Source organism: Sapajus apella, unplaced genomic scaffold, assembly GCF_009761245.1.
Source record: "Sapajus apella isolate SASKATOON/1434 unplaced genomic scaffold, GSC_monkey_1.0 scaffold8, whole genome shotgun sequence".
In the NCBI taxonomy this organism is placed as follows: Eukaryota; Metazoa; Chordata; class Mammalia; order Primates; family Cebidae; genus Sapajus; species Sapajus apella.
Window position 1 is genome coordinate 3,878,787 of NW_022436948.1, and position 16,566 is coordinate 3,895,352.

Here is a 16,566-nt window from a genome sequence, read left to right on the forward strand (position 1 = left end):
CTGATCCTGATGCTCTCACCTCCAGGGCAGGGTCTGATCCTGATGCTTTCATCTCCAGGGCAGAGTCCAGGTCCGTGCTCTCACCTCTGGGGCAGGGTCTGGTCCTGACGCTCTTACCTCCAGGGCAGGTCTGAGTCCCAATGTTCTCATCTCCAGGGCAGGGTCTGGTCCTGACTCTGTCACCTCCAGGGCAGGTCTGGGTCCCGATGCTCTCATCTCTAGGGTTGCTAAATAGAAGATGCTCCCTGTTCATCTCACTTCAACCCTGGGGCTTCCTATGAGGTCCTGAGACTGAGGAAACTCTTAGCTCTAGTGCTTAAAAACAGGAGTTCACTATTCTTGAGGAATAAGCAAAGCAAGAGGACTAGCTAAGAAAATGTTAGAGCAAGGCATCAGGCCCTCAGAGGGTCAGCAAGGGGCGGCAGCAGATTTCCACAGCAAAATGGTGGCCTGAGTCCCCCTCTGCTGTCCTCTCTTCAACTCACGTATTGGCAGAGGAGGTGTTACGTGTTCACTGGCTTATTAGTCTATTGCCCACCGCCTGCCATGAAATACAAGCTCATTTCGAGTGCGCTCATATCTGATCCACTGTTGCTTTCCCAGCAATGCTAATGGCACCCAGAAGTTCCCTCATAAACATCTGTTGAGTGGATGACTGAGGGTCCAGACTCCACTCATGAGGACTGAGGTGAGGAAGGAAGAGGTCTCCCCAGTGCTGAGCCTGAGAAGGGAGCGTGAGCCGTGGATGGGCAGACAAGATGCTGGGCTCGTGGGGCCCGTGAGTGGACAGGAGATGGTCCTCTGTAGCAGAGGCCCTTAGCCCCATTGGGAAGCAGGCTGCACGGCCGGTGAACAGCGGGCAAGTGAGCGAGCGAAGCTTCGTCTGTGTCTACAGCCGCTCCCCAGCCCCAGTGCTCTCATTACCGCCTGAGCTCCGCTTCCTGCCAGATCAGTGGAGGCATTAGAGTCCCATGGGAGTGAGGACCCTGCTGTGGGCTGTGCAGTCGGGGGTCTCGGCTGCGCACTCCATATGAGAATCTCATGCCTGGCCATCTGTCCCTGTCTCCATCACCCCCAGAGGAGACTGCCTAGTTGCAGGAAGACAAGCTCAGGGCTCCCACTGATTCTATATGATGGCGAGTTGTATGATTATTGTATTACATATTACAATGCAATAATAATAGAAAAAACGTGCACAGTGAATGTAATGCACTTGAATCATCTCAAGACCGTTCTCCCAGCCCCGCCCCACCCCGGTCTGTGGAAAACTTGTCTTCCATGAAACTTGTCCCTGGTGCCCAAAGGCTGGGACCGCTGCTGTCTGAGAGGGCCTCCTGCTGCCGGGCTGTGGAACCCACTGGAAAGAGGGACAAGGGCCAGGCGCTTGGCCACAGGAGGACATTACCAGGGCAGAGACACCAAATGTGAAGCTCCGTGTGGTGGTGACTTGCATGTGTGAATTTGACTGTGCCGCAGGGTGCAAAGACGTTTGACCCAGCCTCACTCTGGGGTGTGTGGGGAGGTTTCCCCATGAGGGGAACATTTGAATCAGGGGCCTGTCAAGCAAACAGCTCTCCCCAGGGTGGTCGGGCCTCATCCAATCAGTTGAAGGTCTCAATGGAACAAAAGGCCAAGCGGAAGCTCTTCCTGCCTGACGGCCTTTGAACTGAGGCGTTGGCTTTTTCCTGCCATTGGACTTCAATGGAAACATTGATTCTTTCTGGGTCTTGAAGCTTCTGGCCTCTTGACATGTGGCCGATGGCTCCTGAGCTCAGGGGGCCAACAGCTCCTGCAGATCGAGGGGCTTGTCAGCCTCTGTAACAGCGTGAGCCAATCTCCTGCTCACCCTCCCTCTTCCGGCTGTATCTGCATGTTTGTATCTGTGAGGACATGGGTCCTGCTTCCTTCTGGCTGTTTCTCTGGAGAACTCTGGCTCCTGCACTCTGTTTAGTTGTTTGTGGCTCCGAGTGGCGGTATGTTAAAGTCCAGGCTTCAGAGTATGTGGGCTGCCATGTCCACACGCGTGGGCGTAAGTACAAACACCCTTCACCTCATCAGACTGTTTCAGCAAATGGGCTAATTTCTTTCCACCGGCCAAGCTGCAAGTTCTTGTCTGGAGTCGAAGGACCAATAGTGGCACCATCACCTGCCATCGCCCGCTCCACTCACCAGGACGCCAGGCGGGACTTTTGCTCCACCCTGACTGTGAGGCAGCCCCCTGGGGATCCTGCTAAGACAGGAGACGCGGGCGCCTGAAACCCTGCATTTCTAACAAGCTCCCAGGAAAGGCCACAATCCTAGTCCTTGGGCCAGAGTTTGAGAAGCAAAAAATAAATAACTTACAGGGCCCCTCGCCTTTCCCCAAAGTCTGGTGATATTGTCTAGATAACAAGCGCTTGTACCCTGCACGGAGAACACAATAGTTACAGAATGTGGAGGCAAAGGAAATGCAGCGTGTCTTCCAAAATCACTAACTCAAATAAACGGCCGTGCCTCCGCCTGGGAGGAGAGGGTGCCTTCAGCCAGAGCATTCGCAGGTGCTTCTCCTTTGGGGTTGACATTGTTGCTGTGCGGTAGCTTCTTTGGAAAATTGCTTGGTTTATTGCCCTAACACATTTTTGTCTCATTATGGGACACAATAAAAGAGAATGAGTTAATGGTTGAAAGAAATTTATTTTGGAGAGAGAAAGAGAAATATGACATTTCCGGATCATTAATTTTTAATGACTTCTTAGGGAACGCCTTTGTTTAGAGACTTCACCAGGAAGATTGCATTCAGACATGTGTGTTTCTTAATTTATTTTTGTGGCCTTAAGTCCTAGGAAAAAAATGGTACTGGACAGCTGGAAGTAAGGGGCACTTACTTGGAACCACACACAGGAATAAGTACGTCGTAATTCTGGGAGTTCGCTGTGGCCACTTGCAAAGGCCTTTTTGACACGTGCCGGCCGACAGCAGATGCACACCCGTTCAGCAACTGACAGGAAATAATTTCCAACAGCAAATGCGACATTAATTATTCTATACAGATGAGCACCAACAATAGCACTTCATCCGTAAGAATTCCACCGGGACCTGGGGGCTCTGGGTTAAAGCTCAGGTCAGTGCTCTGCTCACGGTGACCTCAGACAGTCTCTGTGTGCCTTGGGCTCACCGCTGTAACGTCATGCAGCCTGTCGGTGGGTCCTTGTCACTTGCAGCATCTTAGTCCTCGTTCTGGAGGACACGTGCCCTCTTAGCCGTGAGCCCTGGAGGGCTGACTTGGCAGCAGTGTTTGCCAGTTACCATGGTGTCAATGCTCCCACCAGGGCCAATTCAGTGACGTCTCTAGAAGTGACGTTCAGCTGGATGGACTGACCTCCCCGCTCTGAACTTCAAGGTGAGCATGTGGAGCATACCTGCTGTGTCCTGCCTGGGGGGAGCAGGTGGCTCACCCTGGGTGGCTGAGGTGATACGAGAGCAAAGGGGCAGGGAGCGTCCTGTTGAGTAGCCGGGCTGGAGGAGGCAGAGCTCGGGGGCGCTCTTCAGGCGTGGCTCAGGTGCCAGAGTCGCCGCTGGCCAAGGGGCCCGGAGGAGACACAGCCTAGGATGAATCCCTGGAACCCACAGTCTGCCCAGTGCCCCGCAGGGAGCAGACAGCGTCCCACTCAGTGCCCCTGGCCTGGCACCGCCCACCAGTCTTTCCTAGACCCGGGCGTTGGTCTCTTCTCTCTCCCGACCCCGCCTGCACATGGGCATCAGCCCTTCTGTCCTTCCATCCTCTGTAGAAAGTTGTTTCCTTTTGCGGGAAGAGGCACCGGCCTGAAGCACACGGCTGTGATGATCCCAACAGGTCTGCGCAGCAGCTGCCCCTGCAAAGTGACATTCCTGCCGGTGGCTCAGACCAGCTCACCAGAGCTGACTTTTAAATTTTCACTCACTGTGCAAGTCAGTTGTTAAAACACTGGCAGCTCAGAATGGGCCTCAGTGCCTTTACATCACGGAGACTGGAAAACAGCCGCCACTGTGTGCCAGCCCCTCCAGGGCTCGCGGCTAAGAGGGCACGTGTCTTCCAGAAGGACGACTAAGATGCTGCAGGTGACGTGGACCCGCTGATGCCCGCAGGATTTTACAGGGGTGAGCGCAAGGCACACAGAGACTGTGTCTGAGGTCGCCATGAGTGGAGGACGCAACTGGGCTCCAACGCAGAGCCCGGGTCCCAGTGGAATTCCTTTGGATGAAGCGCTGTTGTTGGTGTTTATCTGTATTGAATAATTAATGTCACATTTGCTGTTGGAAATTATTTCTTGCCATCTGCTGAATGTGTGTGCATCTGACGTCTGCCGGCCCTGGGGTGTGGGGAGCGGAGAAGCAAGAGTCAGGGTTGAGGGGAAGCTTCTGCTGAACGGTTGTGTCAGGGCTGCTCCCAGCTGGCCAGAGGACTGAGTCCAACAGTGTGGAGCCCTGTGGTGTCCACATGCACTTGCATGTTCTAGAACTTGAGTGTGGGCCCAGCAGAGGGGACTCCGAGGCTGGACGAAGGGCTCAGCTGCCATCACGGCACGGCTGCCCACATCACATGGAGGCCGTGGGGCTGTGCAGGACTTGGTCCGGCCTCCACGTGGCTCCCCCTGCCCAGGCCCACACCTACTTCCAGAAGCAGTGTCCGCAAAGTTCCAGTGCCACCAGACTTCCTTTGTCCTCTCTTCATAGAGCCCTGTCCTTGACAGCATCACACGTGTTCAGCTCGAGATGTGTGCCCGTTCCCTTCTGACCTTTGTCTCCAGAAAGGTCTGTCTGCTCAGCAGGAGGGCACGCGCGTGACTCCAGACTCCTGATACACCCGTGCCCATTCACACCATGCCCAATGCCCTGGCGCGAGGCCCGCGGTCAGGGCTCCATGCAGCCCTGTGAAGGGAATACATCAGTGCTTCTCAGCTGGGGACAATCCTGCTCCCCCAGGGACATTTGGCAACATGTGGAGACATTTTTGGTTATCACAACCGGTGGGCCGGGGTGGGAGATGTACTGCCACTTAAGTGGGGGAGGGCCAGGGATGCTGCTGGGCATCCCACCATCCACAGGGCGGCCCCTGACAAAGGTGCCAATAGTGCCAAGGCTGGGAAACCCTGGGTTATAGGAGCAGAGAAGCTTGGCAGGCGAGTTGCTGTTCCCACTGGATCTGGGGCTGCCGGGAACCACACAGTCACTATGGCAAAGATGAGTGACAGCAACAACAGGACAAGGCAGACATGACTGGCATGAATTGTGCAGAGTACACCTGAGCTGGGAGTCAGGGGCAGCAAGGTGGCTGGCAGCCAGAAGGGCTTCCTGGAGGGGGTGAGCTGGAGCTGGGCAGCCTGAGAAGCACACAGATTTCCCAGCTTACATTTTACATTTTAACTCTGTGATGGTTTTTATTTTTTTAAATTAATTAATTAATTAATTAATTGAGACAGAGTCTCGCTCTGCTGCCCAGACTGGAGTGCAGTGGTGTAATCTCAGCTCACTGCAACCTCCACCTCCCAGGTTCAGGTGATTCTCCTGCCTCAGCCTCCTGAGTAGCTGGGATTACAGCCATGCGCCTCCACGCCTGGCTAATTTTTGTATTTTTAGTAGAGATGGGGCTTCACCGTGTTGGCCAGGCTGGTCTTGAACTCCTGACCTCAAGTGATCCACCTGTCTCCACCTCCCAAAGTGCTGGGATTACAGGTGTGAGCCACCGCACCTGGCCTATGATAGTCTTTAAAAGGCAAACTTAAAATTGTTTCAGCTGAATTTATCTATTTTTGCTTTTATAGTTCTGGATTTTGGGTCATGCTTAGAAAGGCTTTCTTGCAGTGAGGTAATGCTTTGAAATTCTTACGTGGTGTCTTCTAGTAGTTTCATGATTTATTTTATTTTATTTTTAAATCGTTAATTTTTTTTTTTTGGTATAAGGTATGAGGGGTGATTTCAACCTTCTTTTCTCCAAATTTGATTCAGTTATCCCAGCGTCATTGATTGAATCGCCTCCCTTCCCCCACTGCTATGACAGCCCCTTTTACCATATATACATACATAACAGCAGGTACCTACCGCAGAGCAGGCACTTACCACAGGTCCCGAACTCAGGTCAAACGGCCTCAATGGCACTGTACTTCAGCTGTCCTGTGCAGCCCTTCTGAACCACCTCTCCCCTGTGCTATATAAGCCCTGGCTCTGGGAATGATGGGTGGGGAGCCACCATGTTCTGGTGACCCCCAGTTCTGGAAGGCCTCTAAGATTTCCAGTATATTTGCTGTTCCTGTGTAAGAGCAGGTGCTTCCCATAGGTTTATATATGGTAATACCATGTTTATAGGGTTAGGATTAGGGTTCTTCCCCCAACATTGAGGATTACAATTCAACATGAGATTTGGGTGGGGACACAGGGCCAAGCCATATCACTCTCAAACATAGCTTTTTAGGGGGACACAGTTCAGCCCATGGCAGTGGGTCTCACCAAGTCCTGTGGGCAATCCAGCCCTAAGTTCCTTCCCAGCCTCTCCCAGGCACCAAGGGCATCTTGGGATTTGCAGCTGTGTCCTTGATGCCGCCATTTTCCTTTCTTGCAACCTCTGATCCTTGCCGAATTGTTGGCTGGTTGAATTTGAGGTCGGGGGATGGGAGCGGCGCATACAACTCAGCCCATAACATGCACCAATATGAATCACATCTAAAAAAATCTCAGATTTGGTTCTAGAATAAGATGTACTTTGGTGGACAGTTATGATGGCTCTTTCTTCTTCTGAGCACAGCAGTGTTTCCCAGGGGCAGTGTCTGGCTTGGTGGCCCCAGGCCTGTCCCCAAGCTCTTCAGCATCCCAGGCTGCAGCCTAGAGACAGGCACTGGCTTAGGTTTTTGGCTCCTTGGTGGCCCAGCTTGAGGCTGGCTCCACGCCCTTCTCACGACTCTCCAGCTTTCCAAAGAGCCGGGTCTTGGAGGGGAACATTAAGCAACAAAGCAACGTTGCCATCTGCTCAGCCTCAGGGATGCCCGTAGAGTTCCCTTTCAGGCTTGTTTGTTTCTCTTTCCTTTTTTTTTTTTTTTTGAGACGGAGTCTTGTTCTGTCACCAGGCTGGAGTACAGTGGCGCTATCTCAGCTCACTGCAACCTCCACCTCCTGGGTTCAAGCGATTCCCCTGCCTCAGCCTCCTGAGTAGCTGGGATTACAGGCCCGTGCCACCACGCCAGGCTAATTTTTTGTATTTTAGTAGAGACAGGGTTTCACCATGTTGGCCAGGATGGTCTCGATCTCCTAACCTCATGATCCCTCCGCCTCTGCCTCCCAAAGTGCTGGGATTGCAGGCCTGAGCCACCGTGCCTGGCCCAGGCTTGTTCTTTTCAGGTACACAGTGAGGAAGTAAAAAAGAGAATGTGGGTGGGGTGTGGATTGGGATGGCCTTGGTGACAGGACGTCCACTTCCAGATGGTGTCGGCAGGGGTCAGACTTGGCTCACACACGCCAGGTAGTGGAAAGATGAGTTTTTTGTTTTCCTTTTTGGGATTTCCTATTGGTTCATAGAGTTGACAGTTTACACCCAATAATGATAATCCCACCAGGCATTTCCATCTCTGCCCTTTTCCAGCCCGGCTCTGTCCCCAAGTCTCAGTCCATACAGTGAAAGGTTTCTTCTGGAGGAACACAACCACAGAACTGGGGTCCTCTGCTGTGGCGGTGGAAGGGGGGTCTGACAGCCAGAATCCTAGACTATCAAGACAGTGCTATTTCATGCACGCTAGGCCTGGAGATCTGAGTTTCAAGCCCGTCTAATTCTCCTTGCAAAACCTGTGAGCATCCCAGCAGGATGAGAGGAGAATTACCCATGTCTGGCTTTGCTCAGGGTAGGAGCCCTGGAAGCTTCACCCCGAGAAGGTGAATCCAGAGACGCGTTACAACCACCGAATCACAACTGTGATTTCAATGCCACACTTTGATTGGCAACACTTTAATTCATCATCATGACTATTGAGTGTGGCGCTGTGGTGTCTAGGAGAGACTTGTTCCCAACCACACGCTTGCCGAGGAGAAAGAACAGGTGCCCAGGTGCCTAGCAGTGGGGCGTATTCTCTGCAGGATGTACTTCCCGTCTGCCTGCGTCCCAGTGAATCCACAGCTTTTCTAGTCAGTATCCGCTGGGATGCATCTAGAACGATCTCATCGTGGTGTGGGCTGGACTCGGAGCAGGGCTGGGAGTGTGGTGCACGCTGTGCTTGCTCGTTGCAGCTATGCCAACCTCAAACTTCTTGATGTTTGGACACAGAAAAACTATATCACTAGCGAAATACAACAAGGACAGACAGATGTGTCTTTTTCTCAGGAGGTCATGTTTGATTGACTAAAACTGGGAGAACCTTTTGCTGGGTCTGGCCTCCTGTGCGTCCTACTTGACATGGGCTGGTTCTGATGCAGCCCAGGGTGTTAACAATCTTTATTTCTGCAAGAGTTCCCTTTGCTTTCTGCCCTCTGCTTGCCTGGGTGCTCACGGGGGAGGCTGAGGGTGCCGTGTGGGCCCTCGCTGCCCGGCCCCTGCATTCACTCTATAAAAGTCACTCACAGAGCCACCACTGCAGCCCCAAACTACAGCAGTGAAATAACATCTGCACTGGATCAGGGGGCTGGAAAAGATGCAAGGCCGACAGACTGTCACGGCACCATGGTGGGATTTCTGCCTGCAGCATGAGCCACTACACGTGTGGCCTCTGGGAGCAGGTGTGACCCGTGGGCTGGGGCAGGAGACTCCCCACTGGGGACCCCATCCCCGGCCGGACCAGCTTCCTCAGCATCACCATCGTGGGCAGACTCCATTTTGCTGGTGGCCCTTCTTCTGGGTCGCCATTAAATCAGGGGAGCCACTTCTCCCACTGGCAAAGTCCTCTTCTCACCTCTACATGATCAGAAACAAGAATCGGAGAAGCCAAAAAAGGCCTGCCACGGGAGTGTCTCAAATCCCTACATCCGAGGCCCTGTATGAGCAGCTCCGCTGTGCTTGGAAGGATTGGGGTATGTTATGGCAGGCTATGGGATGACCCCCAAAGATGGTCATGTCCTAATCCCTGGAACCTGGGAATATGTAACTCTATGTGGCAAAAGGGACTTTACAAGTGTGGTGAAGGCTCTTGAGATGAAAATTGATCCTGGGTTATTGGGTGGGCCCAATGTCACCACAAGGGCCCTTGTAGGAGGGAGGCAGGAGCGTCAGGAGCAGGAGGCGATGTGGCTGTGGAGGCAGAGACAGACAGCTTAGAGGCTGCTACGCTGCTGTCCTTGAGGAGGGAGGATGCAGGTGGCCTCTAAGAGTGAAAATGGGCAAGGAAAGCATCCTCCCTGGGGGCCTCCAGAAGGAACGTAGCCTGCCAACAAAATCCTACCTCCAGAACTGTAGGAGAGTAAGCGTGTGTGTGCATGTGAGCGTGCGTGTGCCCTTGTGTGCATGTGTCTTTGTGTGCAAGTGCGTGCATGTGTTTGTGTGCATGTCTGTCTGCATGTGTGCATGTGTGTATGCACGTGTTTCTGTGTGTGTGTATATTTGTGTACCTGCATGCATGTGCTCATGTGTAAGTGTGCATGTGCTTGTGCACATGCATGTGTATATGCATGTTTCCATGTGTGTGCATGCACCTGTGTATGCATGCATGTGTGTGCATGCATGTGAGCATGTGTGTGTTCATGTGCATGTTTGTGTGCCTGTGTGCATGTACACATGTATATATGTGCATGTGCATGTGTGTGTGCATTTGTGTATATGTTTGCATGTGTGTGCATGCACATGCTTGTGTGTATGTGTTTATGTGCATGTTTGTGTACCTGTGTGCGTGTGCAACATGCGTATGTGCATGTGTTTGCATGCGTGTGCATGCACGTGTGTGCACGTGCACTTGTTTGTATGCATGCGTGTGTGTGGATGTGCATGTGTGTGTGTAAAGTTTGTGTTCTTTCCATGACCACCAGGTTTGTGGTCACTGGTTACAGCAGCAACAGAGACACAGTAACATGAGTGTTGACAGCACAGAGCAGCAGCCCAGCTTTGATCTGGTAGACGGTTTTCTGGGACCATTTTATTGACGATTACACCTGTTTTAGCCTATGTGGATATGGCTAAATAGTGTTGGGAATAGAAAAAGAAAAGATGATTGGGAATTTAGTGATCAGACCATAGAAAATGAAGGGGCTGGATCTTTCGTGTGTGGTGAGTCTTTAGCTCCTGGAAGTTAGAGTCCCAGGTGGTTGTTTCCCCGGCTGCAGACACTAGGTGCACCTGCCACAGGGCGGCGTCCTCACCCAGCCATCTGCCCTGGGCCCTCCACAGCTGGTCTGGTGGATGACGGGTCCATGGATGGGAGTCACACAGGTGAAAGCCGGCGGGAAATATTCCGGAACATAAAAGTGCGCCCTGTGCTTCTACAAATCACACTGGGTGAGACTGAGACACCTTGGAAAGAGCAGCGTCTCCCAGCCTCTGCACGTGGTTTCTGCCTCTCCACTCTGAGGTGATGAGAACACCACCGTGGCTCTCAGTTGCCTGAGATCCAGTTCCTCCAGTTAAATGCTGCGTTCGCCCCGTGGGTCAGGGTCTTCACTGGTGGGTTGACCAACTCCCATTTTCCTTCCTCTTTATTTTCTTCACAGAAGCACATGCCCAGGGAAGGGATCTAGAACAGAGTTTTAAATCACTTGTTAATATCTTATAACAAGTCAGTGGATTTCAGACTAGCTCCAAAGCCAACTGTCAGGCGCTCCTCTGCCTTGGAGGGTCTGTGACTGTCCAGGCTGGCACTGCCACTATCAAACGGCACCAATGCCTACCAGGGCGGTGCCCTGTGGGGGATGTCCCCTAACCAGGGGACACTGGATAATTCTGGAGACATTTTTGATTGTCACAACTGAGAATGGAGGTGGTGCCGACACCTAGCAGGTAGAGGTCCTACAAGGTGGCACGTTCTATGATGGGTAGAAAGGCCCCCACCACAAAGGTGTGCAGGCTGAGGTGGAGATTGCCGCCCACCACTTAAGGAGTGACTCATATTCTCACGTTCAACATCACAAAAAGACGCAGACTTTGAGTTTTCAGACCCAAGAGGAAAGCACCAAGTGAACCTTTACACCTCAATCCCTTCATCTGTGAAATGGATGTGTGGGAACAGAGCTTTGTGGCGAAGCCTTTTTTGTTTTTGTCTTTTTCTTTTCTTTCTTTCCTTCCTCTTTCTAATGTCTAGAAATTCCTCAGGCAGATGAAATTTACAAAAATGCCAACTTGCCAGGGGATGCAAGTGAAGCGGGTGTTGACTCTAGGGCGATTCTCTCCTTGTGCTTGTAGGGGCTGTGGCGGGTGGGTGGTGATGGGCTGGCTGGGGAGGGTCCAGCTGCCTCTATTTGGAGGCCCATCATTTGGCGAGTCCCCCTTTGTGTTTTCTGATATGCATGAGCAAGTCCAGCTTATTTTGGGGTGGGGGCCATTGGTGTGGTGAAAGCTACGTGATCAGTATAAGAGAGTCCAGTGGTTTGGAAGTTCAAGGCTGGCATCTATGGAAGGAGGTGAAGGATCCAAGGAGTGGGTGGAGCCTTGGCCACAAAGGCTCATGGGTTCGGGGAACTGTCAGTGGCTGGTGTGTGCAGTGATGCCACCCTTGTGGGTTACACGGACCCTCAGGTGCGCCTGGGGCTGGGTGCCTAGTGTCTGTATAGGGCTGTAAGAAGGGGTGCAGGGACAGGAGGGATGCGTCAGAGCATGTGTGTGGGAGACCCATTGGCAGAAGCAAGAGCAACATTTTGGGAGCAGGTGGTGCCGGAGCTGCCCCGACAGTCCTCAGGAAAATCCATGCAGGCCTCTACCAGTGTGGTGTGGAGGGCTGAGCTGTCCTATTTGGACGATGCTCACCTGGTGGCTCAGGAACCCAGAGCACTTGGGACCATCTGGATCCTAACTGGGAGGCACCAGCCTGAAGACGCGTCGCAGGGGACGCATGCTTCTACTCAGGTGCCAAGGACAATGGAACAAGAAAGGGGGCGCGGGTGTCTGACCCCTAATTGCCAAGTGACAATGACCTGTGACAGGCGTGCTCTTCGTGTGCATAAGTTCTCGCCCGGCTGCTGAGGCAGGCATAGCTAGAGGGCCAAGCCCTCCTGCAGGCACCTGGGTGGCGTCACTGGGCTGGGCCTGGGAGTTGGGCTCTTCTGAAGACCCTAGACCTCTTGGGGGACTCAGCAACACCCCCTTCTGCCCACAACTTAGGGCAAACAAGCTGAGGCCAGTGTGGACCTGTGGCAGTGCTGTGTGAAGAAACCAGGTCAGGGCCTCCAACACCTCCGACGCCAGGCACTGTCTATGCTGCGCTTGCCACCTGGGCACTGACCAGTGGCCTGACTAATTTGATTAAAAGGTCCGGACCATGGTGAGTCCAGCCTTGAGTAGTTCTGCACAGAAGGGGCCAGGGCCGGCGGGGCGGATTGCGCTCCTGAGTTTGCCTGCCTCAGTTCACCCATGGACTGGACGGCACCCCCTCACTTTGCTGGGTGATAATCAAGGTTGTCCAAGACGCCATGTGTGCATCATCCTCTGTTTGTCATTCACAAGGCCCTGGCCAGTGCCTGAACACTCTGGCAGCTACAGCCAGATCAAGCTTATTCTGTGCTGGGTGACTGCAAGAGCAAGAGGACCGAGGGGCTCCTCGTCCGTCAGCCGCCCTAGCCCAGGTCCCCAGAGGAGGCCAGGGCGAGTCCTGCAGGCATGTCTTCTCTCCTCATCCAAACTGCTCACTCCTTTCTGGACTGTCCATTTTTCTACGAGAGCTGCAAGGGGTGACGGGGTGAGCTGACTGGTAAAAACTCGGCAAGTGACCAGTGATGACGAGGATACTCACCTATCCACCAGCCCCAGCCCGAAGTCGCCCTTTGCACAGGAGCAGGAGGGCACCATCTCCAGGGGCACATGGATCCTGGTGGCCCTGGGTCAGCCAGACACTTGTTTTCATTCCGAGAAGGGGGTGTGATAACCCGTGTCTTTGGGGTACTTGACTTCGTGACTCTAAGAGCCAAGAGTGGGCACGTACCTTTCTCACGAGCTGGGCAAAATCCCCGCACTCCCGGGGCGGCAGCCCCAGCAGCGGCCGCGTGCAGGAATCCAGCGCGGAGCCGTGACTCACAATTAGGATGACGCCTGCTGTGGAAAACAAGAACACCTCCAGGTCAAAGCAGGCCCAGAGAGCACCTGTTATGAGACCGGGGTCCCCAAAGTGTTTGGGGCAGAGCTACCTCAGAGTGCCCCAAACACTTTGGGGACCCCAAAGTCTACCCAGAGTGCCCTGGAGAGACCCCTGGGCTAGGAGGTAGTGTGGCTGGTAATGGTTTAGTGACGCCTGCATCCCACCCTCGCCTTGTGGATTCCTTTGCATGCCGCAGCTGCCCGCCCGCCTCAGGGAGGCCTAGGAAGTGAACTGAGCCACCCCTCCCTGTGGTGGCCGGCTGCCTGGGCCCCGTCTGGGCCCCGTCTGGGATGGGGCAGCAGTGGCTGCTGCCCAGGCCTGACCTGATTCACTTTAGAATGGTCAGCTGGTTGTTTCATTACAGGAGCCTGCTATGACTCCTGCTTTAGATCAGAACACCCGGAGACCACAGGAGGAAGGGGCTCCTTCAGGTGAGATTCGTGTCTCCGCCAGCTCGGGGGAAGGTGCAGGAAGCCAGCGCTTCTGCGTGCGCTTCATCCAGGACAAAGCAAGCCGGAGGGCTAGGAGACCCGCGTGGTGGGTCAGGAAGGGGCTCCACCCAGAAGCTGGTTGTTTCTCCTCTCTGTCTCTCTTGTTTCCCAGGAAGCTGACTCGAATCCCTTGGACACGGGCGGTTTGTGCTGACCCTGCTGGCCTGGGTCCCATCAGCCCATCAGCAGTCAGTCCCGGGATGAGGGGTCCCGGGGCCTGGGCGGCAGGGGAGCACGTGTCTATGCACCCGGTTACTGCAGCAGCGGCAGCAGCAGCAATGAACGCTTTGTTGCTGGAGAATGCGGGGGCGGGGGAAGTGAAGGCATTCATAGGTTCAGAAAATCAGCCAATTTCCGTCTCAGAGAGAATTCCCCAAGCCCCAGGGGCTGTCCATGCCCAGGGTGGTGAGGCACTTACTGTCCTGCAGTTGGGTGTTGACGATCTGCAGCACACTCGCTGTGCACCTGTCCACGTACTCCTGGTAGCTCTCGGCCGGCATGAGGGCAGACAGGGGAAACGCGGGCCTGGAAGGAGGAGGGGGGAGGCTGCTGCCCTGGCCCTTTGGTATGGATTAGGAGGGCGCAGCTGCAGTTAGCTAGGGAAGGAAAATGCTCTTCTGGGATGGCTCTGCCTCAAGGCTGGGCTCATGGGCAACAGGGAGGCTCTAGTTTTGTGCTGAAAACTGTCAAAGCACTAATAGTCAGTCTCCAGCACATTCTTAGTGAACACCAGGAGGGCTCTGTGATGGCAGAGTCCAACATGGGTGGAGAATGACAAAGACTCTCTTTGACCAAACTCCAGTCCAGCTCCCCTGAACCTTCTTCTCGATGCAGGCTTGACCCTTGGGCTTCTGTGTCTGTTCTTCCAGAGTGAGTTTAGCAAGAAACTGTTACCCTCAGTCTCTGGTCAAGTTCCTTGTCCTCTACCACCCTCCAAGTGATGTCTGATCACCTTGGCCTGCCTTCAGCAGGAGTCCCTGTTTGTGTCAGTTTAGCAAGAATGACCCACCTTCTCAGGAATTTTCCAGGCGCCAACTCCTACCCTGCTCTGTGGCTATAAATCCCCGCTTTTCCTTGTATTAGGAGTTGAGCCCCCTCTCTGTCCCCTGCTGCAAACCCCACTGCAGTGGCCCCCCTTGAATAAAGTCTTTCTTACCATTTTAACAGTGTCATGAAATTTTTCCTTAACAAGAACTAGAAAAGCCCCAGTGGCAGAGAACTTTAGAACAGCACACCTGTAATCAGTGTCAATGTTGAAATTTGCCTCTCTCAGCTCATCCAGGCTCATGAGGGTTGGGGTGGTTTTGCCAGATTCCCATTTTGTCCATTCAAACAGTCCAGGTTCCACTCGTATCTTGACTTTTTTCTCCAGTTTGAGTTCTGGATTCAACAGAATACAAGTGTTTATCATCTTCAACGTCCACGCTGACCTTGCATAAATAAGTCTCCTTTTAGATCTCAGACTGTCACACACACACACCTCTAAATCATGCCTTTTAAACAATGTGATTTTCTTCCTGGCAAATACTGTTCTGTGATTAGGCACAGCCATGGTATTTCTGAGGTAAGAACTGATGAGCCATGGGAAGGTATCAGAGGAGTGGTGACCCCCTGTGTGCCAGGAAGGGCCAGAGTCTCCTGAGAACTGGTGAGTGTCCTAGGCAGCAGGCCCATCCTGGGGCTCATCTGAGCACCCAGCACAGCTCCACTGCAAAACCCACCCATGGCCCCATCCTCCAACATGGCGGACAGCCTGCCAATGAGGACTTGGCCAATCCAATGATCAAAGGACAAGATGTGACCCATCATGAAGAGTGTTAGCCTCATGAGACACTTTCCTGATAAATGCTTACATGGACTGGGCAAGAGGTGAAGAATGGAAGGGGCCATTTTCTAGAACATTCTGACTCCCTGCAACTCACACTTCCCAAGCATTTTATATTTTGATTAAAGGAAGAGCAATAAAGTAAGGCCATCTCTTTTGAGTGGAAAAAAGAACCTGAATGTTTTCATCTGGAATGGAGAAGATGTCACTGAACTCAAATCCTGGACATAAAATCAGTTCCTCAAATGTGTTTTAAGTCCATGGAATGACCTCTTTCACCAAGCACGCTTTGAAAAGAGAGTTAAAGCAAGTTAATCAGGCCCCCAAGTCCTCCCCAAACAACTAGGTCCCCGAGTCCTCTGTCATCAACCAGACCCCTGAGTCCTCCTCCATCCACTAGGCCTCCGAGTCCTCCTCCATCAACCGGACCCCCAAGTCCTCCCGCATGAACCAGACCCCCGAGTCCTCCTTCATCAACCGGACCCCTGAGTTCTCCCCATCAACCGGACCCCTGAGTTCTCCCCATCAACCAGGCTCCTGAATCCTCCCCCAAGCCTGTGAAGGGCTCATTTCCATTTGAACAGATCAGATGAAGAAACAGTATGAGAGCCCCCCAAACGGTGTGGCCACGGGTCTCTTTCTTTTGAGGGTCTCTTGCAGGCCACTGCTCTGTGGGTGTGGCTGTGGGAAACGCGCCATCTGGACACTGGCTGACACTGAATTTAAATAAAATTGAGTGCCTTGGCATCTCAGACGCCGTCTGAATAGCAGGTTGGTCATGTCTGAGGCCTTGTGAAGAAGACTGTGTGGTCTTGTTTTTCTGAATTGACACAGGATTTATAAACCTATGCCCTTTAAACAGGCATCACCATCACCACCATCACCACCATCACCACCATCACCATCACCACCATCACCACCACCATCACCACCATCACCACCACCATCACCATCACCACCATCACCACCACCACCATCACCACCACCATCAACATCATCACCATCACCACCATCACCATCATCACCACCACCACCATCACCACCATCA

At 53.2% G+C, this 16,566-nt stretch overlaps 1 protein-coding gene across 4 annotated transcripts in view; it reads right to left on the reverse strand.

Annotated features, from left to right (window-relative positions):
• Positions 1-10,026: 10,026 nt before the first annotated feature.
• The window catches only part of UBASH3A (ubiquitin associated and SH3 domain containing A), a 46,738-nt gene continuing 40,198 nt past the window's right edge, over positions 10,027-16,566 (reverse strand). For 2 of the 4 annotated variants that reach the window (XM_032276793.1, XM_032276795.1), the window contains 4 exons: positions 14,929-15,073; positions 14,112-14,218; positions 13,050-13,159; positions 10,027-10,652 (listed from right to left, as the gene is read on the reverse strand). In XM_032276793.1, coding sequence (XP_032132684.1) covers positions 10,515-10,652; positions 13,050-13,159; positions 14,112-14,218; positions 14,929-15,073 — 500 coding nt within the window. In that variant the 3' untranslated portion in view covers positions 10,027-10,514. Of the gene's footprint in view, positions 10,653-13,049; positions 13,160-13,710; positions 13,987-14,111; positions 14,219-14,928; positions 15,074-16,566 lie in introns of those variants that run through there. The other 2 variants (XM_032276794.1, XM_032276796.1) reach the window with 2 other exon arrangements.